The 16,995-nt window shown below is 43.1% G+C and overlaps 1 protein-coding gene across 1 annotated transcript; it reads left to right on the top strand.

Annotated features, from left to right (window-relative positions):
* The first annotated feature begins 51 nt into the window (after positions 1 to 51).
* b4galnt3b (beta-1,4-N-acetyl-galactosaminyl transferase 3b) lies at positions 52 to 15,877 on the top strand. The gene is made up of 21 exons (XM_076037958.1): positions 52 to 427; positions 4,547 to 4,596; positions 4,722 to 4,805; positions 6,100 to 6,195; positions 6,324 to 6,414; positions 6,696 to 6,796; positions 6,890 to 6,957; positions 7,547 to 7,625; positions 7,720 to 7,786; positions 7,953 to 8,087; positions 8,190 to 8,299; positions 9,347 to 9,447; positions 10,338 to 10,399; positions 10,497 to 11,326; positions 11,384 to 11,745; positions 12,003 to 12,262; positions 13,147 to 13,300; positions 13,394 to 13,466; positions 13,555 to 13,708; positions 14,245 to 14,371; positions 14,961 to 15,877. Exons 1-21 carry the CDS (start codon positions 298 to 300, stop codon positions 15,070 to 15,072), a joined length of 3,246 nt encoding a protein of 1,081 aa, XP_075894073.1. The 5' UTR covers positions 52 to 297; the 3' UTR covers positions 15,073 to 15,877.
* Positions 15,878 to 16,995: the final 1,118 nt, after the last annotated feature.

The following is a 16,995-nucleotide window of genomic DNA, read 5'->3' on the forward strand; positions in this document are numbered from 1 at the left end:
ACATCTCGTGAGTTTTCACGAAGTTTAGAAGTAGTACTACCAGTAAGGGCGGTGCGTGTATATAAGGTCGCTCGCCCGGTGGCTCGTCGGGCGTACCATGCGCTCGACAACAGGGAAAAGACACGCAGAGGTGAACACGACTAATGAAGTGTGGCGTCGCCGCGGGTCTCCCAGCAATATTTAGCGGGATGAGAATCACCTGAGTCCGCGTAGATTGAAGATATCCCGGGCCGCCGGTTGTTGCGTCTCTAACGGGGGTAGACATAAACATCGCTGGGTGTCGCCGGCACGAAGACCATGGCTCTGCTCCCTCGGAAGAGACTGCGGCGCAACTCAAAGTGCGTCCTGTTCGGGATCGTCTTGCTGATCGGGGTCGCGGCCGTTTACCACGAGATGGTCGCCGTCAAGTCGTGGAGCATTATGCCCAGTAAGTGTGTGCTTCGTATGTTCTGGAAATAAATTTAAAAAATAAAAATAAAATAAAATCTAACAGACTAAAAACTTAACTCCACAGTAAGTGTTTCGGGACGTGTGTTTCCCCTGATCTCATTTCCCCCCTTTTCCCATAATTGATGTACAGTTTGTTGATCCTTCAGAGGAAATCAAAGTTACAGCAGCAGATTTTTCTTTTCTTTTAAAAAGCACCTTAGTTATTGCACACAGAGAACAAAAGTAAAACAAGTTTATGAAGTTCGTAAAAATGAAGGTAGGAAAGACTGCTAGAGGAAATGCACACAGAAGAGTAGAAACACTTTTCTATGTTTTATTCATTATCTAATAACTATTTTCTACGTACTCTCTCGGAAAGCACCTTGGTCAACTCTATTTTATTTGTATTTTAAATGTGCTCTATTATGTATTTTAAATGTGCTCTATTATGTATTTTAAATGTGCTCTATTATGTAAACTTTACTTGATTTGAGGTACACACAGCTTTACAACTAGGCTGTCTGACAACCAACATAGTAAAAGCTTATCCGGTGCTAGACAAAGATTCCCAACAGCGATCTAGGTTGAACAAAGTGCCGCGGTTCACATAAAAGGTCAGCCACAGAGGAAGAAGCAATTTACCAAACTGAACTGTCACAGTGTAACTTTACTCTCAGTAATGTCCTTGGGCAATAATGTAGTTTTTACAGCACTTTGTTTTTGTAGCTGTTCACGCGTATCGGTCACCTGTGAAGCCGACGCAACGTAAAGAACCACAACTTCGCAGTTCAGCGCCATTACCAAGCTTATTCCTTATACTCAGGAAATGTATTGTATGTCAAAGTCCAATAAGTCCGATTCCATTCCACATTGAGTTGAGTCTGGCTTACTGAGGACGTCATAGTCAAAATATAACCTTCAAACGGCTGCTCCCTTTCAGCTATCCTGGTGAGCACTTATTGATATACAGTAATACTTGGTCAGACTGTTTTGCTTCAGACCAAAAAAAAAAAAAAAAAAGAAGCTGGGGGGATGGGGAGGTCATGAGTGCAGGTTTACACTCAGGAAGAAGTCCTGTCTCACACTGGGTAACCAAAATTTGCTCCCTTGCATTCTGCTGCTGAAACACTCACGCCGACAAGTGAGTGTCACAGCAGCACTCTTCCGTTTGGAGATGAAGTCAGAGAAAATATTCAGACTGGTGTCAGCCCACAAGGAAGGCATAAGAAAACCTGACACGAGCGCTTTGAACAAAGCCTGACATGTAAACACCTGCCCGAGAGATGCGTTCAAGGGCTCGCTGATCTATACATTCCTGGGCTTGTAGCCCCCTCGTGACAGCGGTGCTTGTCGTTGGGGAAGGAGTCCACGCACAGTTTTCACACTGGGCTGCAAGGGCCAACAGAGTGGCAGGTGGGCATGTGTGTGTGTGTGTGTGTGTGTGTGTGTGTGTGTGTGTGTGTGTGTGTGTGTGTGTGTGTGTGTGTGTGTGTGTGTGTGTGTGTGTGTGTGTGTTCTCTCTCCAAGTGAAAGTATAAAAAAATTAAAAATGTATGAATAATCATATTATTTTCCAGTTTTATAGTATAGTGTGTGTATAGTATATTTCAGAAACTGGAGTTGCGTATTCAAAACCGGAGACTGGATCAAAATGAATTTAGAATAATGCGATAGTTTTTCCCCCCTCCATTACACTGGAGAGGATAAAAGATATTTCTTCCGATTGTTTGATCAAAGGGGAGCAGCGTTTGCTTGCTGCGATTGCAAAAACGTTTCTTCCATCGAGTGAAATCGTGACTCAGGCCCTGATCTCCTTTTCACTATTTACACATAACATTCAACAAATTCTACAGAAATCCATCAATGTGTTGGACAAAGTGTATTGTCCCGCATGGTCATTGTGCAGCGACGCACCAGTTTCCTGCGTTATTTTACTACCTCAGCAATCCCCATTAAGTTAAGACGCATCAAAGGGATTGAAAGGAAACCAGACATCAGACAGTGTCATCAAAAAGCTGTGAACTGTTTGGCTTAAGTTCACATTGTTTCGAATGCGTGGTTTTGAAAAAAAATCTTGCTGCAGATGCTTTTGTGGTTTCCTCACGGCTGAACAGAAACATTCTCGTCGCAACTCTTACCACAGCGACAGTCACTGGAGCACGGACTCCTGTTGTCACATGCACATCACAGAGCCATTCGCTGTGTAGATGACGCATTAAGTGCAGGAGTTAATAAATGATTCAGTGGAGAAATGTTTTGTTGTTGATTATCCACTACAGAGAAATAACCTTGCCTCTGCCTTTTTCCCCCAATGTAGTTTTATTTACTTAAATTGTCTTCTATATAAGTTAACCTCTTTTGCTCAAGTGGTCAAAAACCAGAATATGGTGCAAATAAAAATAGCCAAAACAGGCCAAATATTCTAGTTCTGTAAACACCAGAAATCCACGAAGAAAACTCTCTATGATTTAGATGCCATTGTGTACTCTTTGGAAACAATGTTGCAGCTCTCTTTTCATATTTTGTAATGTTTAAACTTGGAGTCAGCGACTCAACCAAGCGCTCAAAGTAATTTCCCAACACAGAATGTTATACCCAGGACCATTTGAGCTGATTGAGGCGACAGAAAGGACGACTTTACTTCTGCAAAGGGATTCTTCTGCTTCCCTTCACAACCAGCACTAAAAATGATGCATGTGTGGTTAAGATTGGCCCCCTTGTTTCAAAGTGTGTGTGTGTGTGTGTGTGTTTGTGTGTGTGTTGTGTGTGTGTGTGTGTGTGTGTGTGTGTGTGTGTGTGTGTGTGTGTGTGTGTGTGTGAGAGAGACAAGCAGTGCTGGTTTGACCAGCTGGTGGCACTATAGGCATTTAGAGAGCTCCACCCTTGTGTTAATGACAGGGTCCGTCGTGCACAAGCAGCGTAGCGCAGACTCCGAGACTACGCACAAAAAATCAGTCCATTTCTGTCTTAAAATACCCTTCGAACCTGTAATTTTAAAAGATGATGGAACATATTGTATTTGACAGGACCTACATTATGTTCTGCTTTCTCCAGAAAGACTAAATGACAGCTGGCATGTGTTTTTTTTTTTTTTTTTTGTCAGGGGTCACCAGCATTGAAACAGGGGAACAGGGAGTGGCTGGAGCTCAGCTGGGACACAGAGTGTCATTGTTATTGCAATATAAGCCCGTCTTACAACACCTCACTAATGTATAAACGAGCACCTTCTTGCTGTGTGTTTTACTTTCATGTGTGATTTACCAGAGTTGCAACAGAACGCGGTGGTACACCGGGGGAAATTCTATGCATTTAATGTATGTCAGGCCCCCAGAGTCCAAGACGGCGGCGCATTCATTTCAGTAAAGTTGCTCACCCAGTGCATACGTCGAAAAAGTGTTTGACATCTGCATTAATGGGCCCATAGAGACTGTGCAGTTCCCATCATGCCTCTGTAACTCACATGATCTATTTGGCCAATCAGAACGATTCTGGAGGACGTCACTTACAGACATGTCAAGACGCAGCCAATCAGAACGAGCTGAGGCGCAGCAGTACGTACGACGTCATGACGTCACGATGGAAATAAACTCTCTTCTGCTGATATTCTAGACTTTTATAATTTTTTTAATGACTAAAAGACCATAACTGAAAAATGTGCAACAGAAATATTTTCTATGAATCGTGTTTCAGGTCACAGTCATCCTGTCAGTCGTTTTAAAAGTGTTTATTTTTGTATTGCAGTCTATGGGAAAAATGCTTTTTGGGCCCATGGGATTTTTTCCCCATGCAGTACCTCGAGTGGCCACTGGGGGGAAAAAAATCGGCGTGCCGCCATATTGCCAGTCCGGTATCCAGCTTTTTTTTTTTAATACTTCCATGATTGATGTACGTTTTCTCCCTGCTGCCCGCATGTTCTGTCAGCCAGTGGCCTTGCGTGCCAGTAACAAGAAGAGGCAGGTGAAAACTTGCAGGGTCTCAAAATACACATCTATTGAATGCAAGCATCAAGAAGCCATAAAGCGATCCTTTGTCCCAAATAATATCCTTAAATCATTGCTGAATATTGACTTGCCAGCCCTGTGCCCTGTCATCTGATTGTTCTCACCTGCTTCAGCAGTTTCGAGTCTGGAGGTGAACAGCTGGAGACTCTCCTTATCTAACGAAAGGGTAAGCGCAGTGTGTCACAGAGGTCGGGGGGGAAGTGGACAAAGAAAATATGGGGATGTGAGGTTGCACAGACGGCCATAAAATGGGCTGCAGTTGATTTTATTGCGTCCATGTTTGTTTTCCAGTTCGTTCGGGACCAACGGCCAAACTCTGCAGAGGATTCAGCTGCTTGGAGGTCCAGCTTCATCCCACAAAGCTGGAGACCAGAGGTGTGTGTTTGTGTTTCAGAAGATTGCACACATAGAATAACACACCATCTTCCTGTGCTAGCCTGCCCAATCTCCGTCCACCTCAGTGTGTGCAGTGTTTCCTATTGTGGAATCTGTTCGCTAGCCTCCGCCTGTGTCAGGCTCAGCACGTATCTGCTATATTAAGCAGTGCTTTGCGTCAACCAGTTGCTTGCACCTCGTATTTCATGTGTACACAAAGCAGTTGCCTGAACATGATGTGCATTATTAAAATGTGTTGGTAACATCAAAAGCCAATCAAATACTATCAGACTTGTTTTATTTAGGACATTAATACTAACTGGACGAGGGTGGGTCGGAACCTCACGTGGCTTCTCGAAGAGACAAACCACGGATGTGTTAACTATTGAGACAATATTCAAGCAAGAACTTCAACTTTCTATCTGTCTTTAAGAAATAAATGCAACCGTGACATACTTCAATTTTGCTCAACTTCGCTTTGAATTAAAATGGCTCTAACGGCATTTGCATGGCCTTTAGGGCTTGTTCTGTTTTTTGTTTTTTTGTTTTTTTTAATAATCACAAGATGTAATACTCAAAAAACTTTGAGGGTTAGGTTTTTCTGTGTGGAAAAACCTAACCCTCTTCTCACAGCTCAAAAACATGCATGTGAGACAAATTTGACTGATGTGATTCTCGATGAAGATCAGCACATGATGAGCTCGCATGAAGACAGACAAGTCGTTTTCTTTCTTTTGAACTTCTCGTCTCGATTTCTGTGTAACTACACTTTACTGAAGACGGCAAGTTTTCAGCTCAACATCTAACGCAACGCCGTGTGCGTGTTCCAGTATTGGCTACTCTCAATAACGCACTCATCAGGAAGAGAGGTGAGTATTAACTGCCATTGCAGTTCAGGTTAATCAGCCATCAAATTTTATTTGAAGGGCGACTCTATTTACACAATTCGTTTGATCTCAACCACTATTTCCTTAACAATATCCAGCCAGTCAGGTTTAGTCAAGTATTTGAAAAAAAAAAAAAAAAAAAGCAAGAGTGGCTGGAGTAACAGGAGAGGCAAGTTTAGAAAATTGCTTTTTCACAGCACTTCCTCACAAAATTCCTCAACCAGGACTGACCGGGTCTGTACTGTGGAAGAGCAACCACAACGCTGTCAGTCCTGTCATTGTATTGTCAACACAAGTATGTGTTTGCTGACTTTGAATTGCACCGCACCAAAGGCAGGTGGTTGTTCCGCAGCACAAGCAGCAAAGTCTTCCTCACAGTGTCCTCCATCACTCTGTTCCTACTGCAGAACATCGGAAAGGCCAACCTGCACGTCTTTGAGGACTGGTGCGGCAGTTCTGTGACCAGCCTCCGCAAGAGCATACACTACCCACTTCATCCACATGTGAGTGAGGAAAAATGTTCATCGTCTCCTCTGTGATTAATTATGGAGTAAACGTATGATCAGACCTTAGACAGGATAAGTGTCCTGACTTTTATTCAACATCATGGCTCACACTGTGTGTCTTTCAGACCAGAACCACAGTGAAAAAGCTGGCGGTCTCCCCTCACTGGACCAACTACGGGCTCAGAATATTTGGTTACCTCCATCCATACACTGGCGGTATAACATTATATTGTTGGTTCATTCAGTTATTGCACCGACATGTTGACATTACATGTTTGCAACTCGCTTCACCCTTTCCTCCTGTAATCTTGAAAGGATCTCGAGAGGATGGTTACTTCCAACCAGTTAAGGCAGCTGGACTGGTTTTTGGTAACTCAAGACCAGTCCAGCTGCTTAACTTAACTTTCAAGGCTACCATGACGAGGATGACTGAAAACCTACACATACCTGAAATATCTCCCCTTTTCTGTCTTTCTTGTTTGCTTTCCTTCTCCAAGGAGAGTTTGTGTTTGCTGTGAGCTCTGATGACAACTCTGAATTTTGGCTGAGTACAGACGACTCTCCTCTTCATGTGCAGTTAATGGCCTGGGTTGGAAAAGTATGTGGTGGACAGTCGTTTCTTCACATTGCTTGACATGTTGATCGTGATGGTCTCTCACACTTAAAATTTGCATGTGTGTCTTTTATCTAGACTGGAGCAGAGTGGACTGCTCCGGGCGAGTTCTTAAAGTATGCCAGTCAGACCTCTAGACCTGTTTGGTGAGTTCACCCTATAACTTGGTGTTTGGTCAACAACTGACAGCATCATTTATTATTGTTATTATAGTTGACTCCTGTTTTGTTTTTTTCTGACCCATAATTTGTGTTGCGCTGCCTAACGTGAGCCTTTCAAAAACACACATTTGAAATCCTTCATATCTGCTATAATCCTCCTCATTATGGTCCAGGTTACCTTAGACAGTCCATCCCAGCATAGTTAATGCGTGAGTGAAGAAGTCAACATTACCTTTACTGTGTGTGCTTTGGCAAGCATTAGCAGCAATTTGCAGCATATTTGCCAACATGATGTAAAGCTGAATGAAACCAGCCTGGGTGTGGTTTAATGCTGCGGGAAATGTTTTTTTGAAGATTTGTTTAACAGAACAATGGAGAAACCGAAGCATCAGATGAGCAGAGTTCAGTTTAGCTCATGCCTGATTTCAGAGGAATAGTCTGATTGGTTGTGCAGAACCTGATGGTGTAAATATTTCTGGCAGCAGTGAATCCAACCTGTGTTTTCACACCTTCATGATGCTGCTCTCTTTATTTTACTGCCTGTGTAATGTGGGGCTGGTTTACCATCCTACAGGCTGTCTGCACAGAAAAGGTACTTTTTTGAAGTCATCCACAAGCAGGACGACGAAGGCACTGACCACGTGGAGGTTGCGGTAAGTCACTTGGCTCAGCATCAGGTCATTTCCTCTGCACTGGAAGCAGTCCAGTGGTGGATGCCTGCTGACGGTTGTGTTTGTTTTCACACAGTGGAAGTTGCTGAACAACAGCGCCGGGTTCACAGTCATTGAGTCCAGTCACATCTCTCTCTACGTTGGTAAGGTTTCTGCTGATTCAGTAAATCTCTATCTACAAAATGGAACCACAGAAAAAGTGTTTATGAAAAAACTGTCTCTTGTCTGCGAGGGTGCTCAGACTGAAAGTCAAGTCAGTTATTTGTAAATATGGAGCATTTATTCTCATGCACTGTGCTTCATCCACAGATGAGTCTGCACTGCTGCTGAGCAATGTGGACCATATACCACAGACGACTGCCAGCCACCCGGACACCACCACTAAAGAGCAGAATGACGCAGTAGACATGAAGAAGGAGGATCCACGAGACACTTTCTACAAAGGTGAGGGACTCATTTCCCACAATCCTCCAAGTGTTTCTGAGCTTGTTTCCTCCCTCTGAATGTGAACGCAAGTCGTGACGTCTCAAACTCTGTTTCCTGCAGTGCCTTTGATTAACAGCGCTTTTTTACAAGACGTTCTGCCCAGCTGCTCGTACAAGCCCACCTACACAATCAAAGGTCAAACTCTGCAACGCTACGAAGGACTGCAGTATGTACGTATTTACTTAACGCTTGCTAATCTTTTTCCTACTTATCTTTATTTTTCTTATTTTTTCAGTGAAATTCAAAATTATTCGACAAAACGCGTGCATCTGCAAAACGCATGCATCCACCACCGGTAAAATTCAAAATTATTCGACAAAACGGATGCTTCAGTGGAGCATTTCAGTGAGCTCATCTGAAATGCAACAAGCGTTGTCACTTCTTGTCGCGTCAAGTGATTAATTTGGTCAGGTCATAAAATCTTGCAAACAGCGTCGCTGCTCCACGATTGTGTTCCTGTCGTATTTTCTTTTGTGGCTATTTTTAGTTTGTCATGCGTATGGTTGGGCATCGAGCATCGACTGGAACCGGTTCAGAGAGAGAGAGAGAGAGAGAGAGAGAGAGAGAGAGAGAGAGAGGAGAGAGAGAGAGAGAGAGAGAGAGAGAGAGAGAGAGAGAGAGAGAGAGAGAGAGAGAGAGAGAGAGAGAGAGAGAGAGAGAGAGAGAGAGAGAGAGAGAGAGAGAGAGAGAGAGAGAGAGGAGAGAGAGAGAGAGAGAGAGAGAGAGAGAGAGAGAGAGAGAGAGAGAGAGAGAGAGAGAGAGAGAGAGAGAGAGAGAGAGAGAGAGAGCCCGGGTCGCTTGCCCCGTTTTGTCGCGCAGCTCGGTGAGCAGATTCCACGCCACCGAATGCCGATTAGTAGCGGGACATCACCACGTTTTTGGGCCAGTGGAATTAGGGCGAGAAGAAGCTGTATAAGATTTAAATGAAAGTTCATAGACTTGATAAATATAATAATGAATATAATGCCTCTTAAAAAGAATCGAATCGAGAATCGCTCAGAATCGGAATCGAAACAAGGAATCGAAACTGGAATCGGAATCGTTCCAATTCAAACGATGCCCAACCCTAGTCATGCGTAATTTTGCCACCACTGGTTTACTTTTAAATCTTAATTGCGTGTCTCACCAGTATGGATGGAATTTCTTTGCAATCCTGACCTTGAGAGTCATGAGGAAATTTTCATACCTCTGACAAAGTCGTTTCTTGTCTTGGTCAGGTGCACCTGTCTTATGTCTACCCCAATGACTACACCCGGCTCACGCACATGGAGAAACAGGACAGCTGCTTCTACCATGCTAACTACTACTACATGAGAAGGTGAGACCTCTCCTTGAAGCCAGAACACAATCACTCAGCAGACCTGACGCAATCTTTCCGTGTCATGGCATCTTGTAAAAACCAAATGTTATGCAAATAACTTCTGTTCCCTGAAGTGGAATAATGCATACTATGGGATGTCAACGAGTTCAGGGCCACACAGGGGACTACCCAACGACACAGTGATTTCAGTGAGTTCAGCAGCCACTATTGACTGAGCCACTTTAATCATTTCTTATTTTTTATTTAATTTATTTTATATGCATCTGCTTTTGTTTTCTGCCAGTGTTAAATGTTCCCTCATACTAGAACATTAAACACCAAGCAGAAAGGAACCATACTGATCACAGTGTGCAGCAGACGTGTCATTAATTGACGTGTGCCTAAACTAAGCCCATTGAGTGTGTTTTTACACTTTGAGGTAAGGGGAGCTCTGTTGTCATAAGCCAAGGAGATCAACCTTTGAGAAAGCTGCCTAGATGAGGCGTTTCCTCTTCCTGGTTTAGCAACATAGAAAAACAACCAGTAAGACAGAGCAGAGGCTCCATATGGACTGAGTGGGCGGCCTGGACGCTGCGTTCTGCCTAGAACAGTCTGCTGGAGGATCCAACACTTACCTAGTTAGTTAGTTAGTTAGTTAATCAGGTCTTTATTGCTCCATCGGGATAATCGTTTCCACACGTCAGTCACATCCGTTTCAGTGAGAAACTGTCACGTCAATAGTCATGAGAAGAAAAGAGAAGACATTAAATTCATGGGGTGTGTCCAAGCTTTGGACCGGTTGTCTATTTCTGTCTCAATTTACTCCAAATAACCTTAGAGCTTCAATATTGGTGTAAAAGCATTTATTGATACGGCATGGTCACATTATTTTGTCATGTCTTCTTCAGGTTAGGCTTCTCTCGGTACATGAAACTAGATCGTGCTGATCCGCAGGGGAACTCTGCCAGAGGTATTTAACACGTTCTGCTTCTCAAAATATACCGGTAGTTCTGTTTCTTGACTTGTTGGTCATTTACCTCTAATGTGTCGTACTTGCTGATTTTCAGACTCGGGTTCCCTGTGGTCAAGTTTGATGCAAAATGAGAAGGACCAAAAAAGCAAAATGGAAACCGGGCAAGATCAGGTGGTTCATGCCCCTAACCCGGACTACGGTGACGACTACAATGCCGACTACGATGACGACGCTCGGGAACACAGGCGAAAGCTTCTCTCCATTGTCCCCGAGGAAAGTAAGAAAGCGGATATAAAAGCAGAGTCGCAGACGCTGACAGGTAGTGATGACATCCACCAGCCTCACCTCACGGCAAAGAAACCAGTTGAGCTTCTGTTGCCTGTGATGTTGAAACATGCACAGCAGGACACTCTTGATTTAAAGGAAGAGAAGGAAAGAGAAAATAAAATGGATTTAAAAGTTGTGCCGCCAAAGAGGTCAAGGCAAAGACAAATTAATCCAGGGGACAAAGAGAACGTACAGGCAAAGGCACAAGCAGTCATCCTGCCAGAACAACTTGGTTCTAAAGCGGGTCAAAACCGCAGGCCTGCAAAAAAGAAACGTACTCGAATCCAAAAACTCAAAGGCTCAAAGATTCAGTCCGTGAAAAAAGGCACAGTGGCCGAGCAAAAACCGTTAATCATCAGAGAGGAGCATGTGACTGCCCGCTCCTCAGTAGAGCCCAGTCAGAGGGAAGCAAGTGATGTGAAGCAGCTCGGGGATAAGGAAATGGAGGTGAATATCCCTCAGCAGCAGGAGGCAGAGAAAAGCACACCCAGCATATTGGTGACCTCAGAAGGAAAAATGGACGGAGCACGATCAGGTGAGAAAAAGGAGGAGTCCCAATCCCCAAAAAAGCCGGAGGAGGAGAAGGAGATGGAGAAGGAGGAGGAGATGGAGATGGAGAAGGAGGAGGAGAAGGAGAAGGAGAAGGAGATGGAGAAGGAGGAGGAGGAGGAGGAGAAGGAGGAGGAGGAGGAGAAGGAGGAGGAGGAGGAGAAGGAGAAGGAGAAGGAGAAGGACAAGCCCGAGGAGGTGAGGCCAGCAAGCAATCAGCAGCGGGAGGGAGACTCCGTTGAAGTCGTTGAGAACACCGAGAACAACGAGAACACCGTAGCACCGGTGTTGGTCGAAGAGATCAACTGGAGCCAAACTTTTCAGGTCGACCCCCTCGACCTTCAGGAGCAGCGATCCGATTGGATTGACCTGAACTGCAACATCTCGGGCAACTTGTTGCTCCGCGACAGGGAGACTTTGCTCCTGGTCCAGGCCTTCATGGAGAGACTGGACAAAAAGCACCCTGGGTATGCCCTACACACACACACACACACACACACACACACACACACACACACACACACACACACACACAAAATGGTTCAAAATAGTTGGCAAAGCAGCAAAATGTTAGAGAAAATTATTAAAAGATACCTTGCTGAAAAGAGAAGTGGCTGTTCCATTTAGAAGCAAACTGGAATTTAAAACATGAAAGCTGTGACGTCTCGCTCGTAAACTACATTAACTCAGTGATCTTTTTGTTTTTTCCATGGCGCTCCTGCAGCCAACTCTCACTGGAGCGCGTGGTCAACGTGGAGAAGCGTGTGGACGGCCTGCGGGGCAGTCGCAACCTCCTGGAGCTGGAAATGAAAGATGAGAACGGCCGACTGCTGCGACTGTCGCATTACATCTACGCACTGCACAGCCACAGCAGATACCACGCCTGGAACCATGCTGACCCGCACGCTCAATCTCAGCAAGTGCTGTGCAACCCGGTGGGTTTCAAGTGGAGTCCGGCTGCCACCGTCCACATCATAGTGCCAGGTACACAATGTCATCATGATTTGAATATCTCACATTGAAAATGAGAACTACGTCGACATTCTGCTGATCGTGTTTTATGTCAAGGTCCCGACTTCTTTCCCTTGTGCGCATTGTACCCGTTTCACTATTTCACTCTCTTGAGATTCCCCATGCCTGATCGAGGACATCAGGTTTCAGTCACTAGCTGTCTTTCCATGACCCCTAGAATTGCGCAAAACCTAAATGTTGCAATAAAAATCTGGTGATGGAAACACCTGAATGTCGAAAAACCTCAACTACGGTTAAAAGGTTTTGACGCTCTCATGAGCTGGTTTTTCAGACGCATCGATATAGAGGGAGTTCGCAAAAGTGTCATGGAAACACTTTTCACACCGTGTGTGTGACGTACGGGGTCACGTGACCAGTTCACTTCAGATAGCTGCTCCAAAACGCGAAATTTTTGCGGCTTATGCGCTTCGCACTATTCAGTGGAAACACCTGCAAATCGCAATTGTACTTTGTCGAAATGTTTGAAATATTGCTTTCATTTTGCGACAAACTGCCATGGAAACGCAGCTACTGCCTGACCGAGGCAAATGTGTGTATGAGTGCAAGAAAATCCGTCATGATATGATTGACAACTATGGGAACATTTGAGTGTTTAATGCAGAGCATTTCCAAGATCTGATTAAAATTGATTGTGAGAATTCCAAGTGTGCACAATTCTGTGTGAACACTGTTTTAAAGAACCTAAAAAATAACCCATGACTTTGTTGACTCGCAACAAAGTCATGGTTTACAATGGAGTTACCCCAAACTTTTGAACGCTAGTGTGAAGTCAAGGCCCCGAACATGAAACTCCAAGACTGCTGCACATTTATACCTTCTTCCTCTGTCCGTGCCAGTGAAAAACCAGGCTCGTTGGATCCAACAGCTGATCTCCGACATGGAAAAGTTGTTCCGACTAACTGGAGACAGCAATTTCAACCTCATTATCACTGACTACAGCAGCACTGACATTAATGTGAAGAAGGCTCTGCAGAGCTCCACCCTCCCCAGGTACCAGCAGGTGTTTGGCTACAACACTGAATTATTAACTTCTGACACTTCTTGTAAATAGCAGGTGTGTTTCATATGTATACGATTCTTCAGGTACCAGTACTTAAAGCTGGGTGGACATTTTCAGCGCTCTGCTGGTCTGCAGGCTGGTATCAACCTCGTCAAAGTGAGTATTGCAAAATTAAAATGACCAAGGCGATGGATGCACGTATGAAAAATCTTGTTTCACTCCTGCCTCCATTGTTTCTCTCCAGGATCCTCACAGCATACTTTTCCTCTGTGACCTTCATATTGATTTCCCTCACTCCATCATTGATAGCATCAGGAAGCACACGGTTGAGGGTCACATGGTCTTTGCTCCAATAGTCATGAGGCTGGATTGTGGGTCAACGCCACAAGAGGCCAGAGGTAGACAAAGAAAATACATATTGGTTTTGTGTTCATCATTTTTTAACACTTGAGTATAAAAGAGATGTGAGGTCAGTAGTTTCACTTAGTACACATTATAGTACAATTTTCATTGTCATCCTCGATGGTCGTGGGTTCAGTGTCCTTAGCAGGGAAGCCCAGGCCGCCAACTTACTTATTGCTTTGATTTATTGCCATGATAATATTTACCCATCCGGGTGAGAGTAAAAATCTGAATAAGAAAAGAGTTTCACATATTGTTGAGACTTGGATTATAAATATTAAAAAAACAAAAAACAATGAATCATTCATTTAAAAAAAAAAAGAAAAGAAAGAAAGACAGTCAGTTCATAATGAGCAGATGGAAAAGCTACCAACATGATCACTGTACATTGGGAGGGATGAGGTCCTGCTCCTACTTTACTATATTTTACTATATTTCTGGGACAAAACTGTTGTAATGGTGAAGTTCACTGCAGGATTTTGAGAGTGTGTTGTCTTTAGGTTCCTTGACTGTGCTTGGCCGTCTGTTGCAGGGTTCTGGGAGGTGAATGGTTTTGGGCTGTTGGGGATCTACAAGTCGGACCTGGAAGCAGTAGGAGGCATGAACACCAAGGAATACACAAACAGCTGGGGAGGAGAGGACTGGGAGCTGATCGACAGGTGGCTTTAACTCTGCATGTCACCAACGAATGCGTATTCCTCCACACAGAAGCTGAAAATAAACCTTTAAAATACTGAGAAATATTTCCAGCAAGACGTGGTTGTGCCTTGTTAGAATAGATTAAGCACTAATAGACAATAGAATAGATTAAGCACTAATAGACAATAGAATAGGTTAAGCAGTTTTTGATTGCCCTTACGTGCACTGGCCAGATGTGTTTTAATGGTTTGCTGTTTTGTTTTTTGTTTTTTAATTTTTACTGTACTTTATTTCTCCTCTCCAACAGTCATTGTATATTTTATGAGTGTTAGCGGGCCGTGTCAAAGAACAATTTCTGTCACCTTCTGGGACAGACGATAAAGCATATCTTATCTTCTCTTCTCTTATCTCATTCTGGAAACCGTTATGCTTCTCTTTGTTTAAAATACTAATCACTGAACTTGTGACACAGTAAAATGTAATTTATGTTACTCAATCAAGAGCACAGACTCGTAGTTGCAGTGTTGTTCCCAGGAAATGCCACCGAGCTGCGCACCACAGGGTTAAAATTTCAAAAGAAAATTTCACCAAACTGCTCTCTGCCTCCAGGATCCAGCAGGGAGGCTTGGAGGTGGAGAGGATCTACCTGAGGAACTTCTTTCACCATTATCACTCCAAACGTGGCATGTGGAACCAGCTGATGGTGTCCAGACAGAGATGACAGCGCCACCTGCTGCTGGTAACCTTGGTTACAGAAACGGCCGCCACAAGCACTTTAAGGCTTCAGCGTGATTCCTGCTGCATTAGGGGTAATAGCTGCTGGCCACCACAGATGGTGACAGCAGCAGAGGACTGGAAGCTGTCCTCGCCGCTCCAGATATACTACTGGTGTTCCCACTCTCACTGGATGCACTGTTTGTTACTAACAGGATACTTACAGGTGAAGACCACCGTTCATGCATTATTTTGACTGGCACTGGAAGAATTATTATTATTATTATTATTATTATTATTATTATTATTATTATTATTATTATTATTATTATAAGATACTGTCCTGCACAGTGATGATCTTCATGGCTGCAAAGAACTGACCTGATGCAAAGATTATTGTTGTCTGTGTAAAAATGGAGTAGAAGGTTATTATTTTGGGCAGCTTCAGATTCCTATTTTCTTGATAAGAAACTGTCTGTACATTTTTATTATTATTTTTCTTTTTTTTTTACCAGGGACCTACATCTGAACTTATTTGTGTACATGTCACTTTAAGAAACTTGAATGTTTAACATGGAACATGAAAATGGTCAATACCGCTTTTGACATTGAGCCACTCGTGTAACTTATTTTTTTTTATCTTGTCTTTGCGGTTAGAAACTTTGGTTTCATATGACTTTTTCAATGTATTCCTTCAGATGAATTTAAAACATGTTTTAGATGCTGGCAGTTTGTAATCTTGAGGCATTTTCCTTCAGTCTGAGTGGGAAACAAGGCTGGACATTTTTAACATTGTGTGTCATGAATCTAAACTGGAGGTACACATCTATACTTGCCATGTACACAGTCTGCCGTGCATTGGGTTAACCATAGCTTTATCCCATCATTTGTGCCTTATGTTGTGAGTGTTTTTCAGGTACTGGGGTTTCATGTTTTTGATTCATGACCAATATGATTCAATCGTCAAATTGTAGCAATACTGGGAAATGGCGGTATTTCTCTCCTTTTACTTCTGCAAAGCTGTTGACCAAAGATATGGTTGAAGTTGGGTGGATGGTTTTGGTAACGTTGTTAAAACTAGAAGGGTGTGTTTCTGTTCACTTTTCTGTTGTTGTTGTTGTTGTTTTTAAAGAAAGTTCATTAATGTTTGACTGATTGGAGTTTAATTAAATCTTATTTTCCTGGAAGTTTCAGTTAAGATATTGATTATATTAAACAGCAAAAAGAAATGCAGGGGACAAATTAGAATGTCATGTTAATTTATGATGTTTGCTGACATTTAAGAGAGAATGATTTATAGCAGCATTTTCTAATTGCTGACATTCCAGAAAACACCACACTACCCTCCTTTGTACAACAACTTGACATGTCGTTTGAGGTCAAAATATAAAATATTTTTTTGTTGGACTAAATCAGGGAATAACGTTACTGTTTTCTGAATATTTACTGTTTTCTCTGCAGATTGTTACATCATTATATTTAGGTATACGTTCTTCATGTAACTGCATTATTGTACAGTTTTGCAGTCTCTCAGGGACAGGCTGCGACTTTGTTTCACACAGCCTGAACAAATCTCGGGAATAAATGGTTTATGTCAAGACTGAATTGCGTGTTGGGTTGTTTTTGATTGTGAAATATGTTCTAGAGCAAGGAGACAACATCGAATTTAAAATATAACAAACGCTTAAATTGTTTAAGACTATTTTCTAGTAATGACAAGGCATTGAAATCTGCTCTGCATTGGAATACTCTAGTGTATCTCCTTTACTCACCTACAATGACCCACAAAGGTGTTTGTGGAAATGAAGATGACACCCCTATTGCTTCAGAGTTATCCTATAATTTATTATGGAGCCGTTTCCCTTATTGTGTTTGTATTGTATTTTTCTTTTTCTCGGCACCTGCGCTTTAAACCTCAATTTCACCCCCT

The sequence above is a fragment of the Nelusetta ayraudi genome, unplaced genomic scaffold, assembly GCF_046127955.1.
Source record: "Nelusetta ayraudi isolate G7.1 ecotype Tasmania unplaced genomic scaffold, CSIRO-AGI_Nayr_v1 ptg000053l, whole genome shotgun sequence".
Taxonomy (NCBI): Eukaryota; Metazoa; Chordata; class Actinopteri; order Tetraodontiformes; family Monacanthidae; genus Nelusetta; species Nelusetta ayraudi.

What these genes read in the sequence shown, in the direction of transcription:
- b4galnt3b (XM_076037958.1), top strand. Translation starts at nt 298, where the DNA reads ATGGCTCTGCTCCCTCGGAAGAGACTGCGGCGCAACTCAAAGTGCGTC. An exon ending in AGGAGAAGGAGATGGAGAAG is followed by an intron (nt 11,327 to 11,383) that starts GAGGAGGAGATG and finishes AAGGAGATGGAG; the next exon opens with AAGGAGGAGGAGGAGGAGGA. An exon ending in CTGGTATCAACCTCGTCAAA is followed by an intron (nt 13,467 to 13,554) that starts GTGAGTATTGCA and finishes GTTTCTCTCCAG; the next exon opens with GATCCTCACAGCATACTTTT.